At 38.0% G+C, this 19,040-nt stretch overlaps 1 protein-coding gene across 1 annotated transcript in view; it reads right to left on the minus strand.

Moving 5' to 3' along the window:
* Positions 1–333: 333 nt before the first annotated feature.
* The window catches only part of HEATR1 (HEAT repeat containing 1), a 35,877-nt gene continuing 17,170 nt past the window's right edge, over positions 334–19,040 (minus strand). Inside the window, exons 21-45 of the mRNA XM_034060694.1 lie at positions 18,770–18,942; positions 18,282–18,449; positions 17,192–17,434; positions 16,360–16,491; positions 15,850–15,956; positions 14,673–14,816; positions 13,790–13,908; positions 13,399–13,520; positions 11,816–11,944; positions 10,979–11,209; positions 10,176–10,302; positions 9,142–9,308; positions 8,473–8,519; positions 7,510–7,633; positions 6,545–6,685; positions 6,052–6,341; positions 5,346–5,496; positions 4,707–4,865; positions 3,891–4,025; positions 3,529–3,633; positions 3,267–3,435; positions 2,323–2,477; positions 1,770–1,928; positions 976–1,084; positions 334–554 (exon numbers count right to left, since the gene is read on the minus strand). Coding sequence (XP_033916585.1) covers positions 466–554; positions 976–1,084; positions 1,770–1,928; positions 2,323–2,477; positions 3,267–3,435; positions 3,529–3,633; positions 3,891–4,025; positions 4,707–4,865; positions 5,346–5,496; positions 6,052–6,341; positions 6,545–6,685; positions 7,510–7,633; positions 8,473–8,519; positions 9,142–9,308; positions 10,176–10,302; positions 10,979–11,209; positions 11,816–11,944; positions 13,399–13,520; positions 13,790–13,908; positions 14,673–14,816; positions 15,850–15,956; positions 16,360–16,491; positions 17,192–17,434; positions 18,282–18,449; positions 18,770–18,942 — 3,695 coding nt within the window. The 3' untranslated portion in view covers positions 334–465. The remainder of the gene's footprint in view (positions 555–975; positions 1,085–1,769; positions 1,929–2,322; positions 2,478–3,266; positions 3,436–3,528; positions 3,634–3,890; positions 4,026–4,706; positions 4,866–5,345; positions 5,497–6,051; positions 6,342–6,544; positions 6,686–7,509; positions 7,634–8,472; positions 8,520–9,141; positions 9,309–10,175; positions 10,303–10,978; positions 11,210–11,815; positions 11,945–13,398; positions 13,521–13,789; positions 13,909–14,672; positions 14,817–15,849; positions 15,957–16,359; positions 16,492–17,191; positions 17,435–18,281; positions 18,450–18,769; positions 18,943–19,040) is intronic.

A 19,040-nucleotide genomic window follows, 5' to 3' on the forward strand; every position in this document is an offset into this window, starting at 1 on the left:
TCCCAATTTATTAGGATTTATATGAATCCTAATATGAATCCTAATTTATTGTAACTTTTCAGTGTCTCCCGTGGCTTTACTTTTTGCTTCCCTGAAAAGACAGAAAAGCAGATTCTCAGTAGTGCAGCACCTGGGTGCCATGAGTTACAGCCCCTCCACAGGGAGAGGGATTCCGTACCCCAAACACAGCAGAACTCGAGAGTGTCTTGTGTGTCACTCTGCCCTATCAGAATTTGCTTATAGCTTGCTCCAGTCTCCCACTGTTAAGAAAACAGCAGTTAAGGAAAAGTCATGCAGAATGTCCCAAGACCATCCAGAAATTACAAAGCCAGATTCTTACAATGTTTTATTAAAAAGTTAAGATCTTAGCTCTGATAAAAATTAGTATGACTAATTTTGCCTGTAACAGTAGCCTGTGTCAAGCTAACATGATTCAGACAGAATCTGAAAACAAAGGAAATCAACTTAGAAGTAGCTTTGAAGTGGTTCTCCTAAAATGACTTCTAGTTGTTGAATTGTCTTCTGACACAGCTGTTCAACTTCTTCACATTCATCTAGAAAAAGAAAGAAAGCAGGAATTACGTAGAGCAGCCACTGAAAGCACACCACTTAATGAGGAAGGCCTCATCACTTGCCAAGGCCAGAACTGGTTTCAAACACCCGGTATGAAATTATTATTAAAAAATACTTTGGTGCTGCCTTAGGACTTGGGTGAATTATTTCTATTGTAACACTGATCTAAAACATGAAACTAGGGAGAGGTGCACACTGGAGAAACTACTATAACTGAACTTTAGAACTGTTGCATGCAACCCACTTCAGTTTGCATCCTGTGCAGTTTAACCCACCGTATACTGATATGTAAGTTTTACAGCAACTATAGCAATCATACTGTCTGAACCTTTGAAAAGTGACCCTTATTCTCTGTTTTGTCTTAGGGGAGTTGTCTGCACCAGTGCCACTTTAGAACATTACCTTCCATGAGCTCAGCTAAGAATGGAATGGATTCAGGTAGCAGGACCAGGTAGTTCTCTTTCAGTTTTTGTGCAACTTCTACCAAAGCAAGCAGAGCAGCAAATCGGACCTAAATCAAAACAGTAATCTTTGTAAGGAAACAAACATTTCAGTATAATTCTCTTTCCTCCCCTGCCTGCCTCCACTTTCTTTCCATCTAAGTTTGTAAATGAGCTCCTGCTATTGAAGGGAACTAGTTTTACACCAGTTTAAATCTCAAGATTTGGGTTAGGGTAATATGAAAGGAAAAGATAGGTCGCAAGAAGCAGGTAAGTTGATAAAATGGTCTTGAATTTCCTGTTGCAATGAAACTGTTTCACTGTATCAGAAGGACTTAGCTCATTACAATGACAACCCAAGCACTCCCCTTGAAGAGTACAGCCTGTCAAATAGGAGAGCCTTGACAACTGTATGTAGTAAAGTTTGAAGGTTTATAGATAACTGTCTTCCAGTTCCCCCTCTTCTTACACAGCTTTTATTCCAAGAGCTACCCAATCTTTAAAGAACCCAAACCACACAGTGCGGAAGCTATCCACATGTGGAATATTGACTGCTTACAGTAAGAGCAGAAGGCCATCTTGTTCACATCTCTCTATGGCCTGGGAGTAGCACAGTACTCCCAATACAATATTAGTATTTTAACTTAGGTGAGTATTTTAGTAGTGACTTGGCTAATCCAATTCTGGTTTCAGATGCACTGTTCCCATTTTCTAATGCAACAAAGAAAACCAGTTTGAATGCTGACAGCTCCCAACCTTAGAAGAGGTGTGCCTCATTTTCAGCAGGATCTGGTAGTTCAGTGGTTTCCAAAGAGAATCATCTGCCATTGCCACTGCAAACTGAGCTATGCAGGGTATCAGGTGTGCTGTCACTCTGTCCTGGAACTTCTCATCTCCTCCAAGTGTATTTTCTAGCTGTGGAACAAAAAGCTTGTCAAACAGATCCAAACAAATAAATCAAGCCAAAAGCACTTCTAGCTTTGGCTTTTAGGTACTCAAGAGTTGCATCAAAGACCAGCACTGGGAGTGCAACTGGTCTGCAAGAACCCAACATGCATGAACTTTACAGAATGAGGATGTTTAGAAAGAGGAGAAAACAGTAATTCAGAGCCTTAGGCAAAGCAATTAATACTGCTTTGTCTTGGGCCACAGACAACCTATTGCCTGTGGCCCAAAGACAATAAATTAATTCCTCCCTTTTTGTTAAGGAAGAGGATTGACGTGAGGTTAAATAGGTAAAAATAATAAATCTTTCAGATGGGGAAAAAAAAAGTCAGTTTCGAATTGTTTTTCCTGTGTCTGTCAATACCTGATCAACCAGAGGCATCATCAAGGTTTCTGCTCTTTCCTTACTCAGGAACTTCTGCGTGTCAAACAGGAAGAGCTTGTGCAGACAATTCATGGTGAACTGCAACAGCAGACAGCTCTTCTCTGTGCTATTCTCACAGTCAAAGAAAGCTTCATCTATATGTCAATCAAGAAGGAAAAAAAACCCCATTAAAAAAAATCCCTGAAACTTTCCCACAAGATAGAAACATTATTCATTTGTGAACACAGCTAAAGGATGACTACATAGCAATTATGTACTCATCACTCAGAACAATAAAGATGCAATATATTATCTGGCTTTCAGCTAATGCCCTAGCAGGTCTGCCACTGCTGTTCATATTCAGCTGGGGATAAAAGGGACTAGACATGGGCTACAGGAAGACACAGGCCATACAAGTGGATGTGGAGAATTACTTCACTACAAATAGGATGAGCAAATAGTTTCCCATACAAAAAAGTAATCTCTATTTTTGCCAAGAAAGCACAGGAGTCTGAATACTCCAGGTAACATGTAGGAGAAATCAAAGCAGGGGCGTTGGAACTAGATGATCTTAAGGTCCTTTCCAACCCTAACTATTCTATGATTCTATGAAAGTATGGAAAAACAAGAAAAGGCTAAACAGAAACAAGCTGTCCTTTTCCCACACAATTTCATTCTCATGGAATTCACTGGGACTGACACTGAAAATTTTCATGTGGTCTCAAGTTTCTACTGGCAGCCCAGAGCCCATGGATGAAATATGTCCTTTTGTTCCACTAGAATAAGAAAGATGCCTTATTTATGAGAGAAAGAAGAAAGGGAAACGATATATGTGCCATGAAGTAAATCCTGCAAGACTAAACTTCCACCAATTATAATTAACCTATTTCAGCAATTAAATTAGCCTGCCAACACCTCTCTATAGTTAGTAACTGAAAACTTACCAGTTTTAGAAACGTTGACCTGGTTCAGTGTCTCAGCAAATGGCTTCAATAAATGACCAGCAAACAGGGTGAAGAGGCCCTTGAGCTTGTCTGCAATGCAATCTGCTATTCGGTGGAATGTCAGTAGTCTGTCTTTTAGGGCAGACTCTGTTCTGGACCAGTCGAAGAGCTGAAAGTGGAAGTCAGATTAGCTCTTTCCTGTATCTGTCCATTGGAAATTACAAATGTGCTGATGCAGATGTATTATATTTAAATTTCTTACCTTAAAGAAGAGGGGTCTGAAAGAAGCCTCGGAAAGTTTCATAACCATGCTTATTAGACAATCAATAATGTAAGTCTCTGTCTTACCAACTTCCTCTAAATCATCCTGGGAAAAATTAGAAAAGAGAATCCCAAGTTTGAAATGTAAGAATTTCAGTTTTCAAAGCATATTTTAGTTTGTTTCAGACTAAATACCTAACTGTGATGCTTTCTACCCCAAGAACAATTCCAGAACACAGAGTATTTGATACCCAGAATTTCCAAGCACAAATGCCATGGAAACTACTAATATTTTTTTAAACAACTGATAGAATTAGCACACAGAGGTTGAGCTGCTGCTGTTCATCCCCCTAAACAAGCCACCTTGGCATGATCTGTTCGGAAGTCCAGGGCTTTCATGAAAAACGCTGTCAGCTCAGACTGATGGGAGATCAGGTGCTCCTTCTCCATAGTAACAATATGCTCCTTCAAAATGTTCATAAGGGGAACCAGGCAGTTCTGCAAAACAAAAGCAAAGTAATGCAAAGGCAACTGTGATATTGACAGTAACTGACAAACATAACAAAATAGGATTTCGGCACTTCACACATTTACTCATTGAAATGCTGTCAATAAAATAAATAAGCTTTTTCGTATAATTTTGGGGGGTTTAAGGTAGTCGGATTCCTGAAAAGAGTTTGGTCTCTCTTGGCTGAAAATTATGACTCAACTTGTGCTCCCAGCAGATAAACCAAAGCTTTTACGAATGGACAATCTCTCAAGCATTCATCATCTAACATGCTAAGGGTATTAAACTGGTGCATTTCTCCCATGTCTAACTTTCCTGAATCACTATTGCAGTCCAAAAGAAAACAGAGGTAATATAAAGACTGTGCTAGGTTTGGCTGGGATGGAGTGCATTTTTTTCATAGCAGCTCACATGGTGCTGTGTTTTAGATTTGTGACCAAAACAACACTGTGAACACACTGATCAGTGCTCACAAAGCATTAAGACTTTCTTTGTTTCTCACTCTGCTGCCCCAGCAAGTAGGCTGATGGTAGGTAAGAGGCTGGGACAGGACGCAGCCGGGACAGGACGCAGCCAGGACAGTTGGTCCAAATTTTGCACTGCTTGGTTATATTTTTTTCCCCTTTCACTCTTTTTAATCACAATGCAAAAGAATGAAAAAAATTCCTTACCTTCCGGGTATTTGCCACTTCACTGTAACACTTCATAACTGCAGGCAAGAATATTCGGGGAGCAAGCCTTGTAGCTAGGATAGTTTTCAATGATGAAACACGTAAGCTTATCTGGGAAGAAGGACCAAACTCGACCACAAACTTTTCCAAGCGGACAACCTATCAGGAAATCCAACAAAAGTCAGACATACTTAGAACAACAAGAACTTGTTTTATAATAATCTGTTGCAAATGGCAGATAGGAATTCTGCTGTTTGCAGCACCTGGAGCACCTTGTGTTAAGATGTCTGTGTACAACGCTTCACTGTCTTTTTCAGACTGCAAAAACATATGTCAGCAGTAAGGGGTCAGAATTACCCCAACACATTTGATGTTATGGATATTATAGAATGATCCTCCAGGATTCATCTTCCTTTACAAACAGGCAAACTACAATCTATCAGAGGGAGGAATAGCAGATATTCTTTGTTTTAGTTATCTGCATAAGAAGGTGAGTGGAAAAGTAGTATGTTATGACCTTGCACATAGTTGGCACATCTATTTCAGTTTCAGACAGAAAAACTGATCTCTGTGATCTTCTTCTAGGAACTGGGCAGATCTTGTCCCCTTTACCTATCTGTAGGCAGTAAGAGAGCTCACCTGCAGCAAGCAATCCAAAAGATAAGGGCTAAGGAAGTGTGGTAATGTTTCTGCAATCTTCAGCAGAGCAGTGACAGCACTCAGCAAGTAAATCTCATTGGAGACCAGGTCCTTCTTATTTTTTAAAGTCTTCAACAATGCTGGCATCAGCCTGTCAATAACCAAGCATAGACAGAGGAAGATTAAACCACCGACCAGTTGGCGGCACATTTCCAGTCCTGTAAATCCATGTGTTAAGCCTGCAGGGACAAATTCTACATATTTTTTTACATGTGTATTTGAGGAAACTCAGTATTCTTGGCTATTCTGCTGTATTTCATTTTTTCGACGCTAATGAAGGGTATTAGACTTCAAATTGCAGAATGGTTCTGGTCAGAAGCTATCATTAAAATCACCTAGTCCAATCCCCCTGCCATAGGCAGAGACATCTTTCACTAGTTCAGGTTGCTCAAAGCCCTGTCTTTTGTTTAAAGATTTAATGACAAGAAATTTGAACTCTACTGGTTCTAAAACACTTATAATTTCACCACTAGCTTCTTAGTTCTATGACCAGGAAGCACCTTTAAGCACTAAGAATATCTTTATTCTTACCTATACAAAACACACACTGACAGACTGCCACTTGGCCTTCACCAGCATTCCTTCAGTAATGTATTTTAGTATAATTCCTGCTGCAATTGTTCTGTTAAAAAGAATCCAACAGTACCTTGGAAGCTGAGGTATTGCTTGGGCTTTCAGTGTATAGGTGACCTCAGCTATACATAGCAAAGCACTTCCCATTACATTCTTTTCCTCTTTCTCTGAAGAAATTAGATCAATGGCAGTTTTCAGAACAGGAACAAATGGCACTGGATTTTCTGTGCCAAAACCTTTGCAGAGTAGCTTGAGGCTGAACAAAGCAGTTTGCCTGTTGATGGCTTGCTCCTCCTCTTCCTCTTTTCTTTTACACTGTGCAATAGCAATGAGCTCAGGAACTAGCTCTAAGAGCTGCAGGATCTAAAAGGACAAGAGAACACACTTTAGACATGCAATTAGAAACTCAGAACATGCAAGGTAACAATGGTCAGGGAGCCTACATCTCACTACTCCTGTCCTGCCTGACAGACTTGGCTACTTGTCATCTTTACATAGAGCAAACCACTTCTACATCTCTCTGGTTACTTCTGCTAAAGGAACTGAGCTTAACCACTTAGCCTCACCTGGCTCTTCTGCCACTTTGTGCGTTGCTGCACCTTATTGTTCAGAAGGTCCATTGCCTTACGTCTCACAGATGGGAGCTGATTCATTATTAGTCCCCTAATAACAGGGATGAAGGTTTCTGTTGGCAATAAGGCATTAACCTACAAGAAAACACAAACAGAACAATACCATAAACGCTATTCCATATGCTGTGTGACCTGGTGTCTTCCAAATAAAACATGGAAACTCTCTTTGACTTCTCACATGGGTTTCAGGATCAAAGAAGAGAGGACAGGCCAGCAATGCTGGATCTGAGGTAAGCAAAAGAACAAAGAAGGTTCCAGTTACAAAACTTAACGTATGTTCACTGGCTGCTAAGCAGCCATTATCCACTACCCCCGAGCTTTCCTTAGCAATTCCTGTTTACACTGGTGAGCTCTCCTTCCTTACCCTAAAATACTTCTGGTAGTGCCCTGTGCACATACATCAGGAAAACTGGAATACACTTCACAGGCAAAAAAAACCCACAAAATTGAGAAATAAAGACACGTGCTCCAGCATGCAATGGGATAGCCAGTCCAATTCTAGAAATATACTTCTGATCCGAAAAAGATTAGAAATAAAAACATAAGGATTTTTTTCTCAACTTCAATTCCACATAGAAATATACAGCAGTTCCATTAGCATTAGTTAAACCCTTTTATGAATTAACAGTGAGAAATGCTGCCAAAAGCCATAAGTTTTCACCATGTAGTGAAATGACTGCAACCAGCCAGTAGAATACTAACTAAAGGAAACAGGCATTCTTGTCTAAGCTGTTAGCTGTAGTTACTGAAGTTGTTAGAGGAGTTTAAACAACGATGCACCAGCCTGCAGACAATCCAGTAAAGATTAGTACTAATCCAATAGGAAACCTGAAAAAAGTTATATTAATGAGAAAAAGCAGAAATGTCCCACTGCTAACATGAGAGCTAATGAAACATACTTTATCCAGCATATCATAGGACTTGTTAAGCAGAACCCTCCAAAATTTGGCTGTTGGCTTGTCCGCATTTCCTTCCACTGAAGATGCCACAGTGTTAATATAGTGAAGAACTTCTTCTAATAGCCTAGGTAGAAAGAAAGCATCTTTTAGTAATAACAAGGACACTACAGAAGTTGACTTTCTTTCTGGTAAACATGAAATCTCACAAAGCAGCAACAGTAAAAGAAAATGAAACACCTAATGGAGAGACTAGCAGATCACATCATTAACAAAAAGCTATGGCAATAAGGACAATCACATGCACACTAAAGAAGTCTACCTATTACCCCCAGATTAGCATCTACATACAGCAGTAGTTCTACTTAACAACTTCAAAAACAAAAATGATCTGGAAAAATGTAGATGTTTAAAAATGAGCTTTTAAGAACACAGCATTTAAAATAAATCCTATATCCTTTTTCACTTAGAACAAACAGAAAAGTTAAGCCTCCGCAAAAGAAACCCTCAATTTTGTATCATTGGCTGTTACAGACCAATGACTACAACTGTGATCACTGGTAATTTTATTACACCAGCATAGGAGCACCTGTGAACAATTATTTTCTTTTTTCCTATTAATGAAGCAACATGTTTTGCTAAAACTCTGTAATTCTTTAAGAGACTCCATCAGCAACAGCATAACAGTTATGGTCAAGTGTGCAAATAAGCACTAGCAGAAATGCAGGAAGAGTGGATATTGGGTAGACCAATCTTTCAGAAATAAAAAACTCCACATCTTATAAAAACAAACCCCAAACAAAAACCCCAACTAAATAACTTTTATATAATAAGTACAGGTTGTTGCTGAGCACAACTGAAAGTGTCCCTGGGGTAGAAAAAAAATGTCTAATGGAACTGTATTTAAAAACAATCCCAAGTTGTAATAAAAGCTAAAAAAAATAGTGGAGCAGATTTAAAGCATACCTCTGTTCCAACTTCTGCAGCTCTTCTGTTTCTTCACATTCAACTATCTGGTTTAAAAAGGAAGAATGTACATGCCAAGTGTGAAACTTCCATCTCCCCACTGAGTTACCATCCCAGTATATGCAAATTTGTTTGTTCTAAATGAAATGTCCACTAACATGGTAAGCATGAATTCCCCACATCTGCACTTAATCCATCATTCTAGAAGGAAATCTGAGAATCTCAGAAAAGCAGTCCCAGTAGCAAATACATTTGATGCTGGTGGACAACATTCAGTTGAAAAACAGTAAAGTACTTCCAGCTAGAGCCGCAGCCTAAAATTTGTTAACATTTATTTTCTCTTTTCAGATTAATAGTATGAATCCCATTCCAAACTTTGAGTTAAACTTTGACTCCATAGAGCCAGTGGGAATTCACTGGGACCAGAATTTCACTTTATTATCTATTTATCAGTCACACAAACAATCTATCTGGAAAAGCTGTATTAAAAACCAATTAACATTACTGAGAGGTTTCAAAAATAAAGGTCAACAAAGGTGTCAGTTAGATACACTGCACTTCATCCCCTTTGCATATAAAGCCATACTAAATAGCAAAATAAATCTCATCTATTACAGTATGGCACAATTAGTTAATGTGGTAAGTTTAAAAGCAATCTGCCATTATTACCTTCTTCACAAAACTCTGAGATGATAAAAGCTGTGACATGAAGGAGACTGACAAGAATTTGAAATGCCGAAGTTGTTTGTCTGAATGACACTCCACATCAAAGAGCTGCCCGTCCTGATTTTTTAGCTTTGTCTTGCATGTTTTTGACTTTTTTGGCCCAGGATCATCTGTTGAAAATGTTCACAAAACAAATTTGTAGCCAACAGAAAAAGATAAATTTTGATTTCTAGTTATGGAAACAAAATAAAATTACAGTCAGATGTCTTTCAAGGATAGTCATTCTGTAGTACCCCAAATTATATCAAATTTCCAAGGAAGATGCTCTGGAATACCACAGGAGATTAATTTTTCATTTCAATAGCCTCAAAAGACGCAGTGCCATTTCACTGCCGTGCCATCTGATCATTTTTACATGAAGAATCTTTTTTCTTGGTGCCAAAGCTATGGTAAACTGGCTAAAAACATGAGTCTTTAGAGGCAGGACCATATACACTGCATCACACACCAGAAACGACTGGTAGTCCCTGTGATCTTGTCTTCTATAACAGCTTTTCATTTCAGCTAAATGATTTACTTGATCTTTTAAATGAGGAATACTGTTTGATTCTAAGTGCTCAAATTAATCTACAATTAAAAGGATTTAAAAAAAGGTAAGTAATCACATATCAGCTGTATTATTAAGAAGTCATTATAGTAATTCATATCCCTCGGTCTTCTGTATAGAGTAACAGAATCAGAATCATACAATGGTTTGAGTTCGAAGGGACATTTAAGGTCGTCTAGTCCAACGCCCCTGCCATGGGCAGAGACACCTTCCACCAGACCAGGTTGCTCAAAGTTCTGTCCAACTTGGCCTTGAATGTTTCCAGAGATGGGACAGCCACAGCTTCTCTGGGCAACCTGTGCCAGGGCCTCATCACCCTCATCATAAAATATATCTTCCTTCTATCTAGTCTAAATCTATCGTCTTTCAGTTTAAAACCGTTACCCCATGTCTCCTGCAATTGGAGGGTTTACATGCATTTTGTGGTTACCTTCTTTGTTCTCAGGCAGTTCTGTCAAATACTGGATTATTTTCATCATGCCCTGGAACTGAGTCTGTACATTAAATTCACAACAGATGGAAATCCAAAATGCGGTGTCTGCTTCCAGAACAGCATCCTGTTTATGGTTTCAAAATTAAAAAAAAAAAAGAAAAAAAATAAAAAAGAAAGAAAAAAGATCAAGAATTAGTATTACTAATAAAGATGAAAAGACTCAAAAACGCCTTACTGAGTTTGTGAAAATGTCATAGTGAGCTGGATTAATACCACGGGTAACAGCAGTAAACTCTTGGGGAGAATGTAGTTCCACAGTGTAGAGATTAAATTGCTACAGCAAAGGCTGCATCTTTTCACCAGTGTTGCTTTAATCTTTTAATTTTCCTCAAAAACTATGCTTTCACCTAACTCATGGGCCTGCCTGCACAAAAACATTATAGTTTTTATCTTGCTCTGTACAGGAAGATCCATGTCACGTGTCACAAACATATTTGTTAGAAAAAAACCTCTTTTAGAATACTGGAGCCCTTCATAATCAGATTATCAGCTCTTCAGGTCAAGTACTGCTGTACAATATGATCCAATTTATTCAGGCTCCAGGACAAAACAATACTGCATCTGCAGTACAAATTGTATCAACATCACCATGAGGTTCTGCTATAGTACAAGCACAGAGCTCACTATATATTTTACTATAATCTAAGGGCTTGTCTTGCACTTCCTTAAAGGACAGATCGTGAAGAGAAAGGGGAAGCTCAGTCTCTTGAGGAGAAAGGTGACCCCACTGGTCTTCTAACCTTGTCTGTGCTTGATGTTGCAGTCACAGTTTTGGTGACATACTGCTCGAACAGCAGCACTAGAAGAACCCAGAGGAACTTGTCTCCTCCCACTGTAGTGATCAGCTGGGCCAGGATTGGCAGGCGGCGGTGCTCTGGCACATGGGGCAAGGCATCCACAAACACACGGATGATCTTGATCACCACCTCTTCCACACTTCCAGAGGACTCTGACAGATCACTGTCTTCAGCCTGCGTACAAACAGGTACAGCAGTTCAAACAGATTAATGCAGGTGGGTACAAGTTCGCTCTTGTAAATTCAGAAAATAAAAGAAAGCCCTGCGTGCCTGATGATGGCATTACCAAAAGCAAAATCTCAAAGAAAGGGTCAGTGCTCCAAAATTAACAGTTTTCAATCACACAATTCCTTCTCAGTGTTTCAGGAAGATGCTGCAAATAAAATCAGAAAAATAGGAAGGGGAAGGGAAAAAAATAAAGGAAGGGGGGCAGGGAAGGGAGATGGAAAAAAGGTGGGAGGTTACTTGGTACCAGTTGATGATGAAAAACCTCAAACTTAGGTACGTTTCAGGTCCTCTTTTAGGGACAGGTGTGATACTGTTTTAGCTAAATCATTTATGAAGTGCAGGAGCTCATAACATTCAAAAGCAGTAGTCTGATGAACTGAATTTGTCAGACAAGGAGCAACCTGTTAATACGTTATATATAATTGAACTTCTATCTAAAAATAATCCTAGATTAGGCTGCAATTTATTCTACCACTGATATTCTAAACCACTTACTCGATAATCTTATTGTTCACCTTTTTTGACTCTTTTGCATTACATAGACAGATTTACCTGTATAAGAGCTGGAATAACCATCTGCACTGTCTTATTAATTACTTGGAATGTGTAAGTATCATCCAGACGCAAGACATTTGCTCCCATGAATGTAAAAATGGGCATAATATTGTGGAGAACTTTATCCTGGAAAAGAAGACAAATGAGATTAATTTATTTTTTGAATTCTGCTGCTCTACATCTTATACCTTAAGGCATTTCCCCTTCCCACAAATGCCACAAGGCTCCTGTTAAAGAAAATGAGACTCATTAGTATCTTCAAAAATCTCCACTGAAGTAATTTTAAATGTAGAGTGTCCCTTAAAGCCAATTACTATGTGATTGTTAGAGTTCTAAATATTTAGAAATCCAAGATACACTTCTAAGCAAGTAATTCTTTAGCGGAAATTGGGAGTTTAATCTGATGAAATACCTAGTGCCATGCAAAATCAGCTATGGGGAGATTTGCAGAAGCACAAATGTGAGTGTGGTGTGGTCATTTTCATACCTTTCCCACCCACCTTTTTTTATATGTGTAAAATATCCTCAGTATCTGCAATCATACAATGGAAACCCACCATGTTAATTTTAAGTTTTGTCTTTTTGGGGGGGTTAGACTGTAAACACAGTAATTAGTTTGAGGGCTGGATTAGAGATGTCACCTAACTCAAGAGTTAGTTTCCCAGATTTTACCAAAAACTTAGAGCAAGAAATTATGGGCACATTTTTCCTTCAGTTTTAGTGAACTGAACTAGTGTTTTAGATTTAAAAAGAGAGATGAGACTCAGACAAAAATACTTCCTTGTACTCTGACCTTGAAAATCTTGTAAGAGCTAATATTAATGTAGAATAAAAGCTTGGTTCTATAGCAGGTGATGGCAGTATGATGGCAACAAAGGAAAACAACCCCAAGAAACAAAATCCAAATCCTGCACAGATTTGTCAAAAACATTCCAACTAATGCTTTTCAGAAAACGCTATCCTTCCAAATGTGTGGAGAAAGTACTGAGGTTAAGATGAATACACAAATTGAGTCTGATACATCTGGATACATTTTGCAGCTTTTAGAATTTCAGAAGAATCTTAGAAGAGTGAGCGTACAGTCAAATATCGATCAATAGAGGAAAAGACCTGCTTCTTGGTCAATTAAAATCACACCAACCTGACTTTACCGTCATTCAACCACATTTCCCAGTGTTGTACAAGTTAGGAACTTGTAGTATATGTGCTATGTATTTTTACACGGTATAAGTAAACAGGCTGAATGTTTTCTCTCTGGCATATGAAAAAGCAGGGGAAAAAAAACAAGGCACAAGAACTTTGACCACAGTGGGAGAGTGAAGCAAGACCGTTGTCAGAAAGCTAGTTCCATTTTTAATGCACTTAACTGCAAGTCATAAATGACCCATGACCAAAATACCAAGACGGATTTGATCTCAAGTTAAATGGAACAGAAAGCCCTAAAAGAGCAGGGAACCTGTATATTCTGCCTCTTGCTCCTTTCAGAAAGTTTCTCCCCATACAACAGTTCTATCTGTTCTTCACTCTTCCCAGTGTTTGGAACCTGAATACTCAACATGTAAATTTCAGGTACTACTTACAGGAAACATGCCAGCAACAGCACCAAGGAGAAGCAGTGCGTGGTGGTGTGTCTGGGGCATTTTAGAAATCCTGATGCACTGAACTATCAGTTCCACATTGAATTTTTCTTTGTCGAGGGTATCTGCCAGTAAAAAACATTCACTATTAAAAAATACTAATACTTCAATGGTCAACTATATAAGGAATAAACAGCACACTCAAGCACAGGTTTAAATTTGCAAGCCATACCTAAGGGATCTATAAAAATGATTTAGAAAGCAACTTTGTGTACACTGTAGACGAATCTCTCTCTCCTTAACAATACTATGTAGACTGAAAGAAAGAAGAAGTTAGAGGCTATTGTTTCAATGTTGTACTGGTGAGAGAAGAAAGGAATCCAGTCATTTTTACCTGCTGATATCTTGCTACGATCCGAAGTCAGCTTCTGGCATATGCTTAGCAGGCAGCTGAGGATTAGCTGCTTTGTATATTCCATATTTTCTTCTTCTGATGCCATAGGTTCCAGACACCTACACATTCAGGAATTACATTAAGAGATTGAAAAAGGAGACAAAAGTAAGTGACCAACTGCATATTAAGACACAAATAACCAATGGCAATCTTAATTCTATAGAAGTTCTAAATTGAGGCTTCTAAAAAGCATGGAAAAAAGTGTCTCCTTTTTTGTTTTCAAACACATCAACTGGTCTTATAAAAGACATTTAATCAAAGCACTGTCAAGAGCATAAGATGATTACCTGAAACATTATTGCCAGCCTATGAAAAGGCAAGTCTTAAGTAAAAGAGATAAATACCCAACCTATATGTAAACTTTCCTAAGTGTCTGGATATAGGGCTGGCAGGAAAGAGACAATTTTCTTAGGTTACGCTGCATGAAGGTTGCTCCAGAGTGTTTTGAGAGGAATTTCAACACTTAAGAGTATTATTATAATAGCTTTACAAAATACACAAGTCCTGTTGATTGTGCCAGTTTCAGCACTGGTATCATTCTTAGCAATCCCAAGCACTCCGCCTAAGAAACAAAAGCTTTACTAAGAAGCTATGCATCTTAAAAGTCTTTAAAAGCCCATCATATTGTTTAAAGGGAAAAAAGTCATAATAACTTCCCATTCCCCTCATCTGATTTACCTAAAAGAAGTTCAAGTAAAAAAGGAAGGCTAAGCTACCAAACATGACAAAAGAGTAGAGAGAAAGTAGCCCACATTTAACACTTTACAATGTCTACTGCAGAAGAAAATGCTCAAGGACTTATGTGTTATGGAGGCATGATTACCGGCTCAGCAGGTTAAAAAGTGGAGATACTAAAGCCTGTGGATGTCTGAGTTTCTTCTTATGCTGCAGCAATTCTAGAATAAGCATAATCCTCTGCCAGCTGAAGTGGCTTGTTTCTGGTGCCAATTCTGCATCTTGAGGCTTTCTAAAAAGGTAAGACAATCAATCAGGATACACAAAGAGTAAAGTGGTTCAGGGGACAAAAACATACGTAAGTGAAAAAAAGACAAGCTTTCTTTCACATACTAATACCCTTTACTGCTTCTACTGTGAGAGGTAGCAATATGAAACAGTGACACATTTTGAACAATCAACAGAAAATTCAGACCAAACTTGGAAAAACAAACAAGTATATTATAAACTCTTGACAGACATTTACAGATGGACCTATCTAATGGGTGACAATTGCTAAAAATGGTTAAGTGAAGGAAAATAAGAAGAGCTATTCTATGTCAAACCAAGAAAAGCAACTCAGTATCCTGTTTGAACAACAGCTGACAGCCAATGCTTAAAGGAGAGAATAAGTACAGTGGACAAAACAGCTCCTTCCTTATGAGAATGGAGAGAAAAAACAAGACTAAGATTTCTAAAAGCTATAGAATCACAGAATGGTTTGGTTTGGAAGGGACCTTAAAGATTATCTAGTTCCAAACCCCCTGCCATGAGCAGGGACACCTTCCCTGCTGCTACATTTTGACTGTACCTATTTTTAATGTCTGTACTTCTAATGATTATATTAACAATTTAACTGAAAAAACCCAAAATACTGGTTTTCAGTCAAGTATCAGGAATACTTTGATAAGTATCCGTAGGCTTCCACCTACAGATATGTAATATACCTACATATGTAATTTGTCCCACACATCTTTATTACTAACAAAGTTTAATACCTAAAAAACAATCCTGTGCAATTGTGTCAAGCCAAATTTATAAGATCAAATGTCAACATTAAAACTACTGGATCTTTAAGTTTGGATATTTTTTTTTACTATAGTTCCATCAGTTCTCAAACAACAACAGGAGTTGGTTTTCTCCTTCCCAAAATAGCTCAGTTATTTTACCATGCAGAGGAAAAGAAGAAATGGATGCTTATGCTTTCAAGACAAACCATGCAACACGTAAAACACATCGCCTTTCCAAACTGTACAGTAATATTCTGGAGTTTCTAGTTATTTTACCTCTGTTGCTGCATTTTCTGCCGTCTAGTTTGCTGAACAGTGGCCAGACTTGTGGTTTTTTCAGGAGGCTCCAGCTCTCTGACAATCTGCTCAGCACACACTGAAATCTGAAACAACAGTACCAACAGTACCAGTGAACAATGTGTTGTATCCCACATCCATACCCCCTCTTTTTTATTTTAAAATTACATACCTTTCAGGCACATATGCATATATAATCCACACATTCAAGTCATATCCCAGAAACCAAAAATCAGTGCAGCAGAAAGAAGGGATTTTGGGTTAATTCATTTGCATAGTAGAGTAACTAATGCATGGCTTTTAAAAATATACCTTCTAAAGCAGTAATTTAATAAACTTTTCACGCATTAATCCAATTATATTATGTGACAAATCGTTTCTGATTCCTTTCGTGTTACGAATTATATAAACAACAACTGTTACTGAAGTGACACAGAACTACTGCAACAGGTTTGAACATATTTCTGTGTTCTAGAGTTTGTCACTTACCCCTTTAAACACACTGCTAATTGTCTGGGCACAAAGTGGATTCTTGCAGTTTAACAGTAAGTCAAATAACACTTTCAATAGCTTCTGTTGCACCATTCCATCTGACAGAGCTGCAAAGAATGGTTTAGTAATCTACAAAAGGGAAAAAAAGGATGCAGAGAAGTTTACTGTAAGAGGGCAACAAAAATCACAAGCTCTGGAATTCAGGTATGTTGGATTATGTATCCAATCACCCATGCATGTTAGTGTGAACATGTATCATAAAAGTACGCATATTAGCTGGGTATTTATATATATACAGGAATCCTCATATGCTCATATGCTCATAACAGACCTACTGATGTATGAAATTTTTCACATAGCTTGCCTGGTGGGGGAACAAACTTGTTACTGCCAGCCTTTGGTAAGTATACAGTAACACCTCACTAATAGAAGGCCTGAATTTGTAGCCCCCTTCAAATGAGACTGTTTCTCACCTACTACATTTTCTTGACAATTTTTCCTCAGAAGACAAACATGAAATAAAGCTTCTGCCTGACTGACAAAAACTAAGGAGAATGGAACAGTAGTATCTGCAGACAACGATAAAGGTATTCATTTGAATGCAAATACAGTGTTATTTCTATTTCGTACTTGTCAAAATGGAGAAAGCAAGAAGCAATTTCTCCTGGTATATTTAAAAGAGAAAGTTTTGCAACCTGTTTAGACGTTTCCAAGATGCTATGGAGACCATTAAAACTTGTACTAAAAGAAAAGCAGGTCAAAAGCTATGGACTCTTCAACCCTGAAAGTCCTGAACACTGCTATTGGGTTTAAGCATAAAAAGCCATACCTGCCCAAGAGCTGTGATCTGAAATGGTGGAATTTCTTCATAGATTTTCTTGGCAACATGCAGACTTTTGATAAATAAATCCAGACTCTGCTGATTCTTGCACAGGAGAGTTGCTGAATATTCATTAAACTTTCCAAGGATGAGATGCAGGAGAACAACTTCATCTTTCAACATTGCCTCAGGATTCTTAAAGACCTTCTCTAGCAACCGGTCTAATGCAGGCAAAAGGCGTGAAAGAATCATCTGCAAACAGAGGAAATTCATAACAGAAGTTTTTATCCCTTCTCACTTCAACAAACGTCCAATAGCACACCTTCATTTTACTGCAACATCCCCTTTGGCAACAAACCAGGCACAGTATTTCATGCAACAGCTATTCAAGAGGAAAAATACAAGACTTATTGCAAGATCACCACAAGTACATGCTCATCTGCTACTCTGCTATTCTCCTTTGCAGGGCAGTATTTCATATTTTCAAAGAACAGAAAAAAAAGCTATTATTTTTCACTGATTTATGATTGCTGTCTCTTACAAAACCTGAATTTGAGCAAGAACTCTCATCCTCTATGCAGTTCACAGTCCTTTTGAGACACATACAACTGAACAGAGCATAAAAATTTGTAAGTTCATTCATTTTTTGAATATCAAATTCATGTATTTTCCAGCACTTAGAGAAGTCTGAATATACCGGATAAGAGGAAGTTAATACACACAAATAAAATTGGTATTACTATCTAATACATTATGATTCTGTACAGAAAGCTCTACTTGCACTGATATCTAACCAAGGTAATAAATTTCTTCTGGAAGAATCTTCCTACAAACCAGCCTTTGTCAGTAGCATCAAAGGAGTTTCCTTAAGAACTCTACTACAAAATCCTGCACCCCTTGCATTCCTGGAGTATGCAAGTATTTTGTTTCACTAAAACATACTTTGCAGCACTAGTGCACATTATTCGAGGTATTGACTTAATCCCTAATAGTCTAATACATTAAAAAGTCATTTAGCAGCATTATTACTACATGAAATTTTATTTCAGCATTTCAATCAAATGCAAACAGAGAAAACAACCAGAAAGGTGGTACTTACCTCACCATGGACTTCATGAATAATTTTCATTAAGTTTCTTGTAATATATGATGGAAAAATGGGGTTCTGTACACAATCAAGTACATTTTCCAATGCTTCCGACAATTTTTTCTGTTGGGATTTCTGTTTTGGTTGAGTCTCAAGCTCCTCAAATAGAGTTTCGATAATCTAGTTCATTAAGAAAGTGATAATTAAGTTCTTTCTTTGAATAAATATGCCTTAAATATCTATTGAATGTGTCTGTAATAATGTAATCTAGATACACAGTTCTTCATCTGTAAATAAACCACAAGTTAATACCTCTTATTTGACTGATATTCTCACTTCCCTGTAATAAATCACTTAAATGTTTTTTATAGCCTTAAAATAATTAGGCTACTATATTCTACAATGAACTTTCCCAATTAACTTGATTTCTTTTAGAAAAGATAACAGGTCACAGCAGCAGAGAGAACTTGTATTAATGTACACTTCAGTAATGAAGATACCTGTGCTATGTATTTAGGGTCAGATATGATTTCTTCTGTCTTTTGCTCCAAATGCTGAAGAACAGGATGAAACAGAGACTCCTTTATCCCGCTCAAAGAATGGAGGCAGTTGAGAGCAGCCCTTCGTACTTCACTCACAGGACTACCCAAGTTAATTAGCAAAGATATCAACACTGCAAAAAGAGTGAGGGAAAGAAGGAGGAGGAGAAAACAGAATAAAGCAAGTGGTCAGAATTTAACGTATCTGTCCTTCTAGAGACATCAACATTAC

Source organism: Melopsittacus undulatus, chromosome 3, assembly GCF_012275295.1.
Source record: "Melopsittacus undulatus isolate bMelUnd1 chromosome 3, bMelUnd1.mat.Z, whole genome shotgun sequence".
NCBI classification, from domain to species: Eukaryota; Metazoa; Chordata; class Aves; order Psittaciformes; family Psittaculidae; genus Melopsittacus; species Melopsittacus undulatus.